At 40.3% G+C, this 17527-nt stretch overlaps 1 protein-coding gene across 1 annotated transcript; it reads left to right on the top strand.

The window, feature by feature from the left end:
• Window positions 1-1428: 1428 nt before the first annotated feature.
• samd4b (sterile alpha motif domain containing 4B) lies at window positions 1429-17441 on the top strand. Its single transcript, XM_083913537.1, has 13 exons — window positions 1429-1724; window positions 5509-6028; window positions 6170-6640; window positions 6873-7115; window positions 7256-7365; window positions 7687-7773; window positions 8000-8291; window positions 8516-8601; window positions 9797-9912; window positions 10129-10327; window positions 10809-10935; window positions 13328-13411; window positions 14553-17441. The coding sequence occupies exons 2-13, from the start codon at window positions 5833-5835 to the stop codon at window positions 14579-14581; spliced, it is 2040 nt and encodes a 679-aa protein (XP_083769663.1). The 5' UTR covers window positions 1429-1724; window positions 5509-5832; the 3' UTR covers window positions 14582-17441.
• The last annotated feature ends 86 nt before the right edge of the window (window positions 17442-17527 follow it).

The raw sequence follows: 17527 nt of genomic DNA, 5'->3' as shown, positions 1-17527 counted from the left end.
ATTCAGATTAACGCAACAGCAGTTTAACTTAGGGAGGTGTTCCAGGCACGTCCAGCTGGGAGGAGGCCTCGGGGAAGACCCAGGACTAGGTGGAGAGATTATATCTCCACACTGGCCTGGGAACGCCTCGGGATCCCCCAGTTAGAGCTGGTTAATGTGGCCCGGGAAAGGGAAGTTTGGGGTCCCCTGCTAAAGCTGCTGCCCCCGCGACCCGACCCCGGATAAGCGGATGAAGATGAGATGAGATGAGATAGTTGGGGTTGATTAACCCTCAGTCATTTATTGAGATCTTTATCTATAGCTTAAATCCTAAAATCTTCTTTTCAATTTATAATTTCAAACTCTGGTTATGTACGAAATTACTCCCTCATTCACTCATCCACTACCCTACAAAATAAACACTTTTGATTAGCTGCTGTAACAGTCAATTAACAAATTACTGGATCAGCAGAAAATGTTAATCCATTAAGCGTTTATCAAGTGGGTCAACATTAGCTCAAGTGGTTGGCCCGGGAAAGGGAAGTTTTGGGTCCCCTGCTAAAGCTGCTGCCCCCAGGACCCAACCCCGGATAAGCAGGAAGATGAGATGAGATGAGATGAGAGGTTGGCCATTAATTGTAGAGTTCTATCTACTTTGTCAGACGTTCAGTTCCCCAAGCTTCAAAAAGTGAGGATTTGCAGCTTTTCTCAGTGTAAAGTGAATACATTTACGTTCAGAGCTGTTAGTCGGACAAAATATGAAATATACATATTGGTCTGAAAACACTCAATGGAGATTTTTCAGCATTTTCTGACATTATATAGACTAATTGATTAATTTGGACCGTCAAAGTAATGACAATTAGCAAGGTCACTCACCACACAAAACCTGACATGAAACGTTAAATACCAAGACATCCGTTAATATATCTGTTTTGTACATGTTTTGTACTTATTAGGATTACTATTTGATTGTGCATTATTTCAAATAGCCTATATGACAATGACATATGGTTACCTCAGTTTAGTTAGTCAATGAGCTAGACTATAGCTCATGGCTTATGTATCTACCCAATAGTTGTTCTTGAGCCTGGAGGAAAGCTCAGGGCTTGTGCCCTTTTCTAGCCATAAAAAACGTTTTAAGGGAGGAGATGTAGAAGCCCACGGGGAATTGGATGCAGCACAGGACCAGATTTTACCATTTTTTCTGAATTTCCCCATATCTATATATTCTTTTTAATTATAGGCTATTCATAAAAAAAGACGTTTGCGCGCGCGTGTGCATATGCGCGTGTGCATATGTGTGTGTGTGTGTGTGTGTGCGTGTATTTACCTGTCAGGTTGGGAGCCTTTTTATTTACCAGACAGTGGGCGGGACAAAGCATTACGTACCGTCCAGACGTATGACGTTGTACTCACGTCTTGCGTCAACTCAAAATCGAAGTAGATTTCTCCAGGCGTACACTCTATTTTCTGTACTGCAATAAACATTTTGTACATAAATTCTTTAACATGGCCTGTTTGAAACCACGGGAGCTCGCCGATGCAAAGGAGTATCCTTAAGGAATACCTCGTATGGGATCGAAATCTACGCTTCTTCCAGCTAAGCTAACGTTATTGCATCTATTAGCAAAACTTGCTAGCTAAAGAGCTAGCGCTAGCACTTAGCTATCCCTGCCCTATCGTCGAGCTAGCTATGTATTAGCACTTTAGCCTAGCTCGCTCACCAGTGACAACTGACAAAGGTAAACAACCAACCTTTTGAGTCTGTTTCGTGTTTGTCAAAACTGAAATAACTTTGATAAACTAGATACCACCTGCTGTCGATTTAAACTGCGTTTGAACGTCCCTGTTTGCACCGCTAAGACTGAAGTAACATTACGAAACGCAGAATATAGGCAGCAACAACGTTAACGAAACAAACGGTACACATCTTGAATCCCTCATCACCGTCTAGGCCGACCAAGCTGGTGGTGGGGGAAACGAAGCTTTCTTCGTCATAGAGAACTGAATCTCTATAAAGCAATTGTGTTGAAAACGGTTCACCGTTCATTTGATCCAGTTAGAAATGGCGACACCTGCTGGACAAGCCCTTTGTACTGCGTGTGTGGATGGATTAAATCTGTGACCGCATCAGGGTTCCTACGGGTGCTGGACATCCTTGAAAACACTTTTTACATTCTAGTGTGGTGTTTTCAAGGTTTGAAAAGTGTTTAGATTTCGAATAAAGTGCTTTAAATGTATGATTTATGTGATGACATGATATAACAGAAAAGAAGATCACTATAATCGAGAGACTGAGAACAGCATTTTCTGACATTTTTGCACGAAAAGTGACTTAATTCTCAAAATAGTTGGTGATTATATTTCTGTCGAGTTAGTTTACATTTGTCGTCCTTCTGTAGAAAGCTATCATGCTGGTTGTCTATAGGACAGTAACATCTTATTTAATGGGATGAATAAGTGCAACAATGAGTATACTGAATACTGAGTATTGTGCTGTATACAAATAGTAGTTTACCACAGCTGTAATGTGCTGGAAAAGCATGAAAATGCACCTTGAAATGCGTGAAAAGTGCTTGGATTTGACTTTGGAAAAGGTGTAGGAACCCTACATGATGAAACAGTTCATTAGTCAGTGATTTACTGTTTCCATTATTTTTTTAATTTTTATTTAGTAAAGTGTGTTTTACAAAAATGGATCATTTTTTAAACATAAATCTACGATTATTTTACTAAAGCTGGTTGAAAAGAACATCCCATATTGAAAAAGACACCCATCTGACACAAGTGGGACTTCACGTGGCCTCTTTTGGGGTGGTCGCGTGATTTTTGGCGTGGTGAAGCGAACATCTTATGCTAAACTTTAATATTCTGCTTCGAGGTAACATCACTGGACCAAGCTAACCGGCTAACCGCTATCTAATGCTGCACCACCTGGCTCAACTTAATAAACCCTGCATGGATAATCACAACAACCAGCTGACCAATCACTTACAGTCAGTCACTCGGCTTGGTTGGTAAATAAAAGCTCATGATGTTACAGGTTCTACTGTTTGCAGTGTTGGCAGAAAGTTTGGGGATTTAGCATAGCCTTGCTGTTTAGTAATGGGTTTTATTTTCTTCAGTAGGTTATAGGATAACTAGTGGATTATAATTATATGCTGGAAATACACTCACCAGCCATTTAATTAGGGAAACCTGCACAATGTAATGCAATCCAATACAGTAGCTCTTCCAGGGTTTTAACTTTTACAGAGCTTCTCATTTTTCACTTTTTGTTGATACTGTCAGAACGGTATTAATTGTTCTGCTTTATGTAGACTATATTACTGAGCTCATAGTGGTTATGGTGTTGCACTGAGTGTATTATATTGAAAGCTGTTTCTTATCTTCGGCCCCTCTCATGTATGTAAATAGGGTGGCCAAAGTATTAGAAATGCCTTTCAGTATGATGCAGTCCAGTTCAACCCCATTGGAAACTACAACCTTGATAATAAACATCTAGTTAAATTAATACTTCTGACAGTTTCAATCAATAGTGATCATTATAATCCCTGTAAAGACAGAATTGATGGCAGAGCTGTTGTAATGTAATACGTTAAATTGTACAAGTGTGCCTAATGAAGTGGCGGGTGAGCGAACAGCGCACTGATGACAGCCCTGATTCTTTGGAAAGCAGCCTAATTAAGTGATTTGCGTCAAGCATCACTCTCAGTGTTAATGACCTGTACTCATGTCTGGATGTCATGCCTGGATAACATGTTCGGCACACCTTTTGTGAATTACTTGTGTCTTTATCATTATAATGATGATAAGACTCAAGCAGTGTGGGCAAGATTGACAAGAGCCTCTGTGAAGTGATTATTAATTCAAGCTTACCTCAAATAAAACCCTTACAGTCACTGTTATACCTTAGATTTGTTGGATATTTCTCTGTTTTTTTATTCTTTTTTTGGCAGTTTATCAACTTTTGAAGTTTAAAGTTTATTTCAGGTTGACTTTCAACAAGAAAAAAACCCATTAACAAATCACATCACATCAACAACCTGAAACTGGTGTAGGCTGAAGCTCTTGCGTATAATGCCTACCCTTTTTAAGCAAATCATGTATGACAATAATAATAAGAAAATGCATATAATACATATATATATATACACACACACATATGCACACAAACACACATATATATATATATACGTATACACACACACACACAAACACACATATATATATATATACGTATACACACACACACACACACATATATATATATATATATATATATATATATATATATATATATATACGTACGTACATACTGTATATATACATACACACACATACTCTTTTTTTTTTTAAATAACTGCATAATAATAACTAAGACTGCATACGAAGTTGCACAATTACAATCAAAACAAACAGCTTATCCTTTATTTTATTTATTTTTTTACATTATTTTTTCATCACTTACTTTCTGCTCTACCATTTTCATATTGTTTCAGTATATTATTTTTAAACAGTTTTGAAAACTTACTCAGTGTACTACATGTCTTTAATTCTTCAGTGCAGCTGTGCCATATATTTACTCCTTTAACTGATATACAATGATATTTTGCATTGGTCCTCACTAAACATTTATTGAGCATACAATTGTTTCTGAAATCATGTTAGTATTCTCTTATTGTAAACAATTCTTGGATACTTTCTGGTAATTGGTGTTTTTTTGCTTTGTACAGGATTTGTAATGTTTTTAGTTGGACTAGGTCTTTACATTTTAGAGCCTTTAGATCAATAAAAAAACGGGCTTGGTGGTTCCCTGTAGGTGGTTTTATTATACAGGACAGACAGGAAATGCAGCAAAGGGCCGCTTGTCGGAGTCGAACACACGGCCGCTGCCTCGAGGACCTTCAGCCTCTTTACATGGGGCGACTTCACTAACCACTTTTCCACCAGCCATCCCGATATTTCTTTTTTTTTTTTAATTATACGTAAAGAGTCCACTTCTGTATGCAAAAGTTCTCAAACTCCAATTTGATGTAATAATCCTTATCACTGCTATTCTTTGTCTATCATTAACAATAGCCACAGTGTGTGTCTGCCCTATATTGTGTGTGCCATAATCTCTTATTTATACATTATCCCACATACCTTCACTGTTAACTCAGTTTGTCTTTTACTGAAGGTGATGGTCCATCTCCATCATTTAAGAAAAAGAAAAAGACTCTTGTTTGTGAATTTTGGGCAAAAATATATGAGCCCAAACAAGACTGTCTAAGATCACAGAGAGAACACATTCCAGTACTAAATCTGTGGGATGAATAGATGAACTTTACCTGTCAAAGAAGTTTTGTTCGCCTGTTTATATATACAGCCTAAACACATTTAAATGTACATATTGAGTAAATATGGGGCTGGTTAAGATAAAATCAAAATGAAAGTATTACCAATAATAAATAGTAATACATTTAAAAATGGACATTGGGTGAATTGTCATCTAAGATTTTTCTCTTTTGTTATTTTTTATAGGGTACAGATGATGTGATCCTGAACATGCCAGAGTGAAAAACAAAGCTTTTCCTGTTTGTGTCATCACCAGCTACAGTTGACACACACTCCAACCCTTCATAAGACATCTTCCCAATAATTCATACGGCATCCGGGTCTGCAGTTGCTTTTGCAACTGAACCATGTGAGGGCCCCTCGGTCCAGTCTGAGGGGATCCCAGGACTGTTGCAAAGACGACCCCGCTGTGCGGGGTGAGACTGATCCTGTCTGTGTCTAAGAGAGCGAGGCTTCTAGTACCCCCTCCCCATCAACACATTCCTGTTCTCCTTACAAAGGAGACACGCCATGATGTTCCGAGACCAGGTAGGTATCCTCACAGATTGGTTCAAGGGCTGGAATGAGTGTGAACAGACGGTGGCACTGTTGTCCCTCCTGAAGAGGGTGTCCCGCACCCAGGCTCGCTTCTTACACATCTGCCTTGAACACTGGCTGGCAGACTGCACAGAGATCCACATCCTAGAAGCTGAGGCCAACAATGCAGGTAACTGAGAGGTTTTTCAATTTTCTCTGATTATGAAGCGCTATTCTATTCTCTCCTAAAATTGAAGAAGGCTTATATAAAACTAGTAACATAAAATATTGGAAGTGAAAGTTAAATTCTCTGTCTGCCCTTTGTCATTAGCAATTGTCAGCCAATGGCATCAGGAGCCAAAAGAGAAGGTTGTTTCCTTGCTGCTGTCCCATCTGCCTCTGCTGCAGCCACGCAACAGTGAGGCCAAATGTGAGTACATGAAGCTGCTGCAGAAGGTGTTGAGTCACACTATTGAGAGTAGCCTGTTTGTGGAAGAAAGCAGGCAGCTGCTGTCCTACGCACTCATCCACCCTGCCACCACTCTGGATGACCGCACCTCTCTGGCCATGTGGCTAAACCACCTGGAGGAGCACCTATCCAGTGGCTACACACCCCGGCCTCCATCTAGCCCCTACCACCCGCGCCAGGGCTCAGATGAATGGCCCAGCTCCGCTGAGGCTCTGGACCCAGGTCTCGTCTGGCACGACCAGTCCCCCTCATCCAGCACATCTCCAGCAGGCCAGAATGGACACATGCCTTTCCCAGGTGGAATGTCCTCTCCAATCAACAGCAATAACACAGGTAATGTTTGTCCTTCTCCTCTTTTTTCAAATTGGCTTAAATAATAAGGAAATAGCCTGGCAGGAGCATATGAGACCATTGTAGACATCCCTTATATTGTGCAAACAGTGTGCATTTTGTTAAAGACCTTGAAATGTGTTCTTTAATTTCTTTCATAGGACTTCCTAGATGCATGTGTTCCTTTTGTGGTTCCTCTTTTTGTTCCTCATGTATTAATTGTTTCCCATGCCAGGTCTAAGTGGGCAGATGCAGCCCAGCCCCCTGAAGAAGTCCATGTCCATTATTCCTTCCAGTCCTCAGGCTTGTGGCTCTGAGTGGGTCAGCCAGGATGATATAGGGAGCCGGCAGAATTTCATTCTAACAGACCACGCACCCCTCTCACCCCAGAGCAGCGTAGCCTCCTCAGGCAGTGAGCAGACAGAAGAACAGGGCTCTGCTCGCAACACCTTCCAGGAGGATGGCAGTGGCATGAAAGGTCAGAGTTCATTACCTGACTAAGCCAAGGGCGCTCACAGTATTTTTGCTCTGGTAAAAGTCGCACACAGCCAACAGCTGTGGTGATATAAGCCAAAATGTAACTCTACTTTTTGTCCCTTGGGTGTGTATTTTTTCTAGATGTTCCTGCATGGTTGAAGAGTCTCCGTCTTCATAAATATGCATCACTTTTCTCCCAGATGACCTATGAGGAGATGATGATTCTCACAGAGCAGCACCTGGAGTCGCAGGTTTTTAAGCCTCCCTTTTACATATGCTGGGGCCGGGCTTTGATTACTCCACCCCCCTTATCAATTGTGCACATTACTGTCCTCAAACCTGATGATACATCAACTGTCAATGAGGCATGAAATTAAACAACGCACCCTACAGTTATATTGAGCCAGTCACACATAAAACTGGTGCGATTTTGCCTCTGCCCCTCGGCTTTAATGAAACAAATGGTGATTAGGTTTGTTATTTAGTAACTGTATAAAATGCACGGTGTTCTCACAAGAGATGACTCGCCTGCTTCTCACGGCATCTTGTTAATTTCTCTCTCTCCTTTTTAGAACGTCACTAAAGGAGCACGGCATAAGATTGCCTTGAGTATCCAGAAGCTGCGAGAGAGGCAGAGTGTGCTCAAGTCTTTGGAAAAGGTAATTCAAACGGGATGAGGTTATTCTTCTCATACTAAAAGAAATGGGCAACGCTGTTTTGTCTTGATTGTACTTGTTGATGATCATGTTATACTTGATTTAGTTCCATCGAGTAATTTCCATTCTGCACAGAAAGACACAGAGCAGGACTGGTCAGAATCTGCACAAAGCGTACCTCTGAATAGCCTATTCAACATGTGACACTGATGTTGTCATCTTATGGCAGGACATTTTGGAAGGGGGAAACCTGCGTAACGCCCTCCAAGAGATGCAACAGATTGTCATCACTCCCATCAAGGCCTACAGCCCACCCAGTGCAGCACAGACTACCACGGACACAGTCAACGCCCCGGACACAGCCACCTCCCCCTTAGAAGCCACAAAAACAGGAGCAGACAAAGAGCTGGCCTCAGAGGGCTTCCAGTCCCACAACCCACCTCCCTGCGATGGAGACTCCTCAGTCACACCCATCTCAGACGGCGACATTGCTGGACAGTTCACCCGTGTCATGGGTAAAGGTAAGAGCAAGGTGTTTTTCACAGATTTAAATTGATTATACATAGATAGTAGACCACCGAGGTATGTGATTTATTCTCATAGGAATTGATCTAACCCTTAAAACTCCACCCATCTAACCATTCAATAGAAAACACATAGATACATGATTAATTATCCATATCCACCTGCCCAACACTTTCTCAATGGACATGAATATCTAAGCCCCGGCTTCTTTTTGTTTCAGTGTGCACCCAGCTGCTGGTGTCAAGGCCAGATGAGGAGAATATCAGCTGTTACCTTCAGCTCATTGAGAAGTGTCTAACACATGAGGTGAGAATCCGAAGATGAAGTTTTGTCATTTGATGAATGTATTTCAGTCATTTGAATGCATGCGTTTATGCGTTAAATACACATATTGGCTGTCTTACAGCACAATAAATAAAAAAAATTCTCTTAAGTATCACAATTCTTTACGAACAATTTAAAAAAATGTGTAATGCCTTTATTGATTCAATTGATTCATTTTAGTCTTTGTGAAGGTAGGAGGACGTTACTGCCATTATTGTTGTAGTCTATGAGTAACTTGACGTCACATTAATTTCAACAAAAACAAGCCGAAGCGAGCAAAGCAGGATATTGCGGATTCCCCGTGATCTGCGGGGATACAACCTGCATCCTCACATTTTAAATCTGAAGTATGGTAAACATTAGACTACACATACAGTAAAGTATGGGAACACTCTGTGTGTTACACATCTCCAGACACTAAAGCTAAATGCAAACTCATGGACCGGTCTCATATTGTGTTAACGCCACAGCATTGTGGAGGTCTGGCAATGCGGTACTATGGAAAAGGTAATACCGCCAACATGAGTTCCCATCTTGCTTGACTGCTGTCACCTGAACTTCTTTGGTCAAATCAGCTGACTCTGACAACTGTAGTGCATCCATATATATAGTGACGTTTGTGTTAAATGCATTTGAAGTGCCCAGATTGAACAAGCTGACAAAGAGAGAATCGACAGGGAGAGCGGACGATACACATGTGACTAAGTCTGGTTTGAGGTGTGAGAAAAAACAGATATATTGCAAAGAGATTAATCGGGTTACGTTCACCTGTGTCCCTTTTTATGAATTAATAACAAACACTAAGTTGTGAGGGAAATGTCTTAATTTGTTGATTTTTGGATGCAGGAAAAAAAAATTCCTGATAGTGGTTCCCATGGCAAAAATCACAGTAATTTGCAATATTGAATCTCAATATATATTGTCACATAATCGAATCGGAAGAAAATCATATTGCCCCAGCCTCAAATAAATAATACCATATAGACAAATGTACATGAATTGTTAGTAATAGAGAATGTTATATTCATCTATAGTTGATAGTTTGTCTTGAAGTGTATAATATGTCTTGCCTTTTCCTTTATAATCATATATTCAAGAAGCATCTGCTGGAACCCTGTTAATGCTCTATGAAAATCTGATCCCTTTTATTATTCTGCTGTCTCTTTCTGTGTGTCAGGCTTTCACAGAGACTCACAAGAAAAGGCTGGTATCCTGGAAACAGCAAGTCCTCAAACTGCTCCGCCTGTTCCCTCGGAAAGCTATGCTGGACATGCCTGTGTACCGACAGAAAGGGTGAGACTCTGCTGGCCGTCTTTACCTTTGATCTCCCCATTCAGCGGGGGAGATGTCAGACCAGCTGAATGTTACATTCTCCCTGCACTCATCCCTACTTTCTAACTTTTACTTTGATTCACTTTCACTCTCTTTTCCTGAACATACAGTTCTTTTAACACTCAACGATTTCTGATGTATGTTTCTTTTGTTTTTGTTTTGTTTTTTAAATTCCAGCTGGACCTATGGGTCCAACTCCCTCCCCACAGCAGGCTCTGTGAGTGGAGTTGTAGCGCGGCGGGGACAGAGACAGTTCCAGATGACTCCTCGTGGGCTCCCAGCTGGGCGCATTGGTCTTCTGAGTCCCGGCGGGATCGGGGGAGTTTCTCCGCGTCACACACTCACTAGTCCTGCGCTGGCAGGCCAGGGTAGACAAGTCAGTATTCCTTTTAATGGATGAGTTTTTTAACAGCAGATTCTAACATGTGTATCTTGTTTTAAATAGTGGAACAGATCATATTTATCAATCATGTCAGGGAATGAGGAAAACTTTTCCTAACTGCACAGCTTTACGTAGTAAGCTGACTTCATATTGTTACAGCATGAGTTTTTCCTCAATAGGTCCATTTAATACCTTCAGACACTTATCAGTATTGACCTGTGTGATGACATGCCCAAGGGGTCATAAAATGCCTTATTGAATCTTTTGTTCTGAAAGGATAACAAGTGAAAAAACAGGAGGCTTTGGCAGTTTAATCAGTGCATACAAGACAGTACAAGAAGTTAGGGGTCACATTTTGTTATGAATTGATTTGTTATTATAGATTGAAGAGGTTTTGTTTAATGACTTTGCAAGGTCCTCCCAGGATGAGTGGCATTTGCATAATAGGAATTTGTGTGTTTTTTTTTCTCTATAGAACCTGTGGTTCGCCAACCCTGGGGGCAGTAACAGCATGCCAAGTCAGAGTCGCAGTTCTGTGCAGCGGACCCACTCACTCCCTGTCCACACTTCCCCACAAACCATGCTCATGTTCCAGCAGCAAGGTATGCACTCAGGCACAGTCTATCCCTGTCCTTGTTTATGTTTTATTATACTGTATCTTTGCCAAAACCTAACTACAACCGTCAGTCTCGCCACCCTTAATCACCTGTTTACATTTTACCACACTAGTGTTTCCGACATGCTGCCTATTTTGAAGTAAAGTGTATTTTTTCAAGATAAACTGAAAAAGTATAATTGAATAGAAATTATTTGGAAGGGGCAGACTCTGTTAGTGGCATTTTCAACTGTAACTTTTGTAAAAAAGAAAAAGAAAGGCCATTTGGTCAGGTGCCAAACCAGAGAGCTGCTATTCCTCTGTGCCAAGGACAAAATGACAAAACAGCCTTGCGGCATGAAGCAGTAAACATTCTGTCAGCTCGTACAATATACATAACTCTATGGTTGTTGCCTTGTCTTATGCGCAAGATGCTTCCCATTCACTGTCACTGGCATTCCGTGTGAAAGCCAAATATTAATGCCATGCACACCATACAGTATATCTGGGTGTTTGATGTTTCTGTTATCAAGATATTTTTTTTGCCTTTATTGCGTACGGTAGTATACAGTAGAAGCAGACAGGAGCCATGATATGCACCCAGTTCCTTAAACAGAAATTGAACAGGGGTGTCGCAGCAATTTGGCCCAACCACCTGGCCATCAGAACACCCCATGTCTTTTGTTTTACCTGAATTCATTACCATAGTTTGCTTGCACACACACACACACACACACACACACACACACACACACACACACACACACACACACACACACACACACACACACACACACACACACACACACACACACACACACACACACACACACACAAACACGCACTCTTATTAAACCTCATTACAGGAGGATTACAGAACTATGTCACAATTTCAAAGTCACAAATTATAATAAAGCAAGGGATGGGATGTACATGCATATACAGAGAGCACATAAAGATGTGTTCCTCAATAAAGAGAGAAAACAAAAGTGTTACAACGGAGTTAAACAGTGTATTCTTCTGGATACTCCCAAGTCATCCAATTAAAACCCTTTAAGGTCAAGATCAGTCATTCGGACTTTGACCCTCCCTTCTCCCACTAGTATTATATATCATTTTCACTATATGTACATCATTACTTGTGTTTCTCCTGGTTGGATGAAACGGTTTATGCTGTTCATTGGTCAATTTCATGTTTCAGCTGTAGTTAGGCACCATGCAGAGTTCTCTTCAATGCACAGTAAGTGTAACTGGCACTAAGTTTATTTTAGGGAAATGTGTGAAAAGTGCAGTAGCTTGATAGACTTTTTTGATGTAAGGAAAACACAACATGTAATAGATGTGCTGGTGTTGAAAAAAAGTTTGGTTCAGTCTTTCACACATGCAGCTCACAATCTGAGTAGCTGGTAAAATATGCTGGGGGTTGGACATGATGCATATGCGCCGACTGAGACAGGTTCTTGGGGTCACAAACAGACGAGTCTCTTGCCGTTTCTTTGTTTTTGTCTGAGGGTTTTGGTGTCTTTCCTTAACGGCAGAAATTCTTGAATTGGCCGACGCATGATAAAAACACATCCATTCAGTTTGCGACAATACACCAGAGAATGAGCAGCTGTAGTCACACATGAGCCCACTCTGAGGGACTTAAACGGTCTTTGTACTAGGGAGCTGGGAGCGTAAACGTCGTTTGATGCCTGGTCTGACTGAAATGGCCATTTGCCTTCTCACATACATTGGTATGGTTAATGTCTAGTCAATTTCACGATTACAGTGCATGTGTGAAAGCGGCTATAAAAAAATGTTTTATTAAGAATTACATTTGCCCTGTGAGTCCTCCACACACAGTTGTACCAACGTGTGTGCTTTACAACTTGGTTGTAAAGCACACACTTTTTATTAGAGAAAGCAACACAAGTGACCAGATGGGTCTGTCAAACAAATTCCCCCGTCGTCCATTTTATTTCATTCAAAACAAATGTAAACAATATGTCCATTATAATGGTCAACTGCATTCTAAAACTGTGTATGTGCACAATTATTGTCAGTTTGACAGGCCAAAGTTAAATCAGGAATTCATTGCAAACTCTAATAGATATTAACAACAGATAGTTCGGATAATAAAGTAATATACACCAGTGTTTTCACTTCCTGTTACTAGGTTGAAATAACATGGTTATGGCCATATAACTGTGCAAAATATGTACTACTGCTGCCTGTATGAGCATACTCATGTCCTTATAATAGAAGCTGTTCTTTTACACATACAATAGACAAATTATTCCTCTTTGGATATTCTTTATTTAGATAAAAATACACTGTCTTTTGTAAATTTAGAGTGGGAAAGGAATTGACTCTATGGCAATCCTATGGACTGACACTGTTTTTACTCAATCCCTCAGAATGCCAAGTTCCAGGTGCTGACCTGGAGATCAACCCCACGCTGGAGTCACTGTGCCTCAGTATGACGGAGCATGCCTTAGGGGGTAAGTGTCCTCAGCAACCCAGTACTGAAAAGGCCACTGGCCGGCAAACCTCACACCAAACTACCAACTAGACAACTGCACTTTGTCATGTTTTAGCTCAGCCATGAGACAAAGAAGAGAAAGGCTTGAATGAAAAGTATGTGTCCATCAGGGAAAGCAATACATACAAATTTGTTCACACAAAACTTCTTCTATGCAAACAGAGATGAAAACATCTGTTGACTGTTATAATTCATATTTAATTTATTATATGTATGTATTAATATTTAGTAACGTCTAAATGATACAATATCAATATTCAAGTCACAGTTGGGCTCCTTTTGCGGAGAGAAAGACGCAGACATACCACTGCGCGGAGTATGGTGTACTGGAAAGACAGCATTTGCATCACTGTGTCATACAAGTTTAAAGCTCAGTAGCGCACTATTAGTTTACTGTACCGAGTATTCTGTGACCGACGGTAAGGTATCCCCGTTGAATGATTCTGTTTTGTGAGATAGATGGAATTCAGGGCATTTCAACTATTTACCTTCATTTCTATAAGACAGATAAGTCTATCAATATATTTTTGTCTTTGTTTACAGTTTGGAAGTTTTTGAGTTTAGCCTAGTTTGGCTTATTTTCTGGATGTCTAAGATCAAATAGTAGAGACATACACATTGGAATGTATACACAAATTGCTGTTGAAACTAAATGACATGGTATTATTTTAATGTTTCAGCATTAACACTATTCACTTTTTCATTATTAACAAATACATTACATCAAACACCCCTTTGTTTACATACACAGGCACAACAAATGCAAATTTTGAAGACCCTAGCCCCACATTTTGAAGATACTTTCATTCAGCACTGAGGTGTGTGGAAGGAGCTGCTCTTTATCCAGAAACATATTGAATAAATATAAGATTTGCTAGGTTTTATGGCTGACATACCATAAAAACGCATGCAATGGATGCAAAAAAATATGGACACATAAAAAGGTGGAAAACATCAATAACTTTTTTCTGCCCCTCAGAGAAAAGGGAGTATAATTCTCCAACTATGACTTAGCCCTTTACGGGTGAGATGTGAATGGTGCAGTATATTTTATGATTGTAAATGTCTTGAAACATATTAATTTTCAATCTCCTCCTCAGATGGAACAGACCGGACATCAACAATATGAAAAGAAGAGAGGAAAAAAATACACTTCAGTTGAGGCTTGTTCAGTTCCTCATCACCCAGCACAAAGATATACGTATGCTTCAGAAAACCAGGCAAAGCAGTCACTACAAAATGACAAAAAAAACTGTGTATATGTTCTCTAATATTTTTGTACTTTATTATATACAACTAAGTTTATTAAAAATGGAATACAGATGATTATTATATTGCAGGACAGAGAAAAAAAGCAAGCTGCTCCATGTCACCTGCAGGACTGTGACATGATGTGCAGAGGCTCAGTTTGCCGTGGTCTGAGAGAAAAACGGTGGATTGGTGCTGTCTTAAAGGGGTTCTGCCCCATGAGTTAATCTTCTTTTCCTCCTGCCTTGGAGCAAGGCTTCTTTTCAGAACACACTGACAGCCACAGCCCCTGCACCACATAATGGGTAGATTCAGAAAATGTCCAGCCAGAAGTAAGGCTTTTATTAAACGATTGATGATTAAATGATCTCTGATATTTGACACTGAACTGTAATTGGCCCTAGGATACACTCTCAAAGGTTCCACTTGTAGACAGGTATTGATAAACAGATACCAATACACTCTCTAGCCACCATAATTGTTCTATAACCAGTGCTAGTGAAGGGCTTGTGTTGGTTGAAACTTAGACAGCTTTCCTTGGTTCTTTTTATCCTCTCGAGAGGACATGTTTTTGTGGCAAAGGCAGGAAAGGGGAGACCAAAAGGATTAAGGAAAAGCTTTTAACAAACCATAGGCATACCTTTTGTCTTGGTTCTTTTCCCTGAACACACAGTCAAAGCAGAAATCACTGTCCCCCTCAAAATGTCTACAAAGCCAAAGAGAAGGGTTGTGTGATTGTTAATTTGAGAAGGATATTTGTAGTGAAATGCAACAGAATGGTATAATTTCTTTTTTTAAAAGAACAGCAGTCTGAAAAATTTATGCCAGCTGCAATTTGTCTGTTATTTTATGCCCTACTACATAAATGATGATGAATCTCATTTTGTGCCGAGGAATCCCCAGAGGGGTTAATAAGGGCTGGTGAGATTTGTACTGTGCTGATTTGATATTGAATTGATAAAAGCGAGGAGGGTAGAGTGTTTTCAATTTACACTCTAATGCTGGGTGAGAAAACTAAATGAAACCCATCTCAACCCTGTGGCCTCCTTATGATTGGCTCTGGAGAATGATGCTTGATCTTGTAATAAATGCTCCGGAGCGCAGCGCCTCACCCTTGCAGTGCCCTCTTCCTCAAATGGCCAATGTGATGATTTGATGAATCATACTTTTCAAGGTGCTTGACGATGTCCATATTTTCTGTTTGTGTCTCAGTGTGTTTCAGTCTCAGAACCCTAACATTATCATGTGGTATCAGTGTTGAATCAAAAACTTGTCTTATACGGCCTCTGTCTTTGAATGTGGCAGAGCGGAGGTGCATGTATGTGTAAAATGGTCTTAACTTTTCAATCACTTTTGGTTGCATCATAAGGCAGGGATAACCATTCACATGTTATTTCAGCAGAGCCATAGGAGGTCTGTCTAGTAAAGATGGTTATTTACAGATATCTTTTCCAATTGTATTTTTTACTCTCCCTTGATATTGATAACTTATGCTTATTTTCTATAATCGCATGTTTTGCCACACTAATACAGCACTGTTGTAGATAGAGGACATGGAGGCTGATGGTGCCCAGAGTCACCCACAGCTAGAGAGCAGAAATCTTGCAACTAATGTTGTGTTTATACCGCCTAAATGTCACTGTTTACATCTCTCTGGGATAAAGCCCAATCCATGTTATGTGATGTCATGAATACCCCATTGTCTCACTATTTAACACATTAAAGAACTGACGCCTTCTCGCACATGAGCTGGCTGGGTAGAGCCTGAAAACAAGCCTTCTACCCCCTGATCCACACGTATGAGTCTCAGTTAGTTTTTCAAGTGACATCTTTATGAGGCATGTAACGCCTGCTTTTCTGGTCATGCGGTGACAAGTGAGAACTTTTCTGGCCTTGTGATTGAACCGTTAGCCGTCATGTCCTGATGAACTCTTCATGTGGTGCCTGAAATGCACAGCTCCAGCATCCTCAATATGTTGAGTTAATGGTCTCGAGTAGTATTCTAGTCATGGATTTCTTCAGAGCAGGCTCTTGGATAGATCTGACTTACTAAAAGCATCACACTCATGCCCGCAAAGGACTTCAGTGAGCTAACAATGCTGAAAACTTAAAGTCTCAGCTATCTAATTTTTAACTATTCACTATACTGTATATCAATTGTGTTATGTTACAAGTGGCTCAGATTATCCTTTTCATAGCCTCTGTAGCTTTGGACAGCCTACATATTTCTGCAAATAGAGGTACAGTGCAGCAGATTTCTGCAAGTGTCTGTGCGTTATGAAGATGCAGCAGGGGATGACAACGCTTATCTGAGCCACAGATTATGTGATTATGAGTAAACAGAACACTAATAACAGGCCAAGGAATATGTTTACTCCATGTTTACATTCCAGTGATGCATGAAATGAGTTGGGAAATGCACTTCACAAGTTCAGCCTGATGTATTTTCACATACCAAGCATCCACTAGGAGGTACTGAGCCTGTGTCATATGGAGACATCTACCAAGTGGTCCCAAGATCATGTTAATGTCCCTGCCAGGCTTAATTATTGAATTAATGCAGCCAGCTGTAGGCTGCATTGCATATATTTGTCTTGTACAATTTATATTTAATTCTGATGACTCCCCCAGACATTTTTCTAATATTTTATGAACCTTTTTGCATTACATGCTTAATCTACTTTTTTACTGTCACTCATATGTGTGAATGGTCTGAAGTGCAGCATTCGTCGGATCATTGACAGTCCAAAATAAAGAGGTTCAGTTCTTTTGCAACTAAAACTTGTTGTTTCTGTTTATTTGGTTACACATTGGACACGCCGGTCAT

The sequence above is a fragment of the Echiichthys vipera genome (assembly GCF_963691815.1).
Source record: "Echiichthys vipera genome assembly, chromosome: 5".
Taxonomy (NCBI): Eukaryota; Metazoa; Chordata; class Actinopteri; order Perciformes; family Trachinidae; genus Echiichthys; species Echiichthys vipera.
This window is presented reverse-complemented; position numbering and strand designations above follow the sequence as displayed.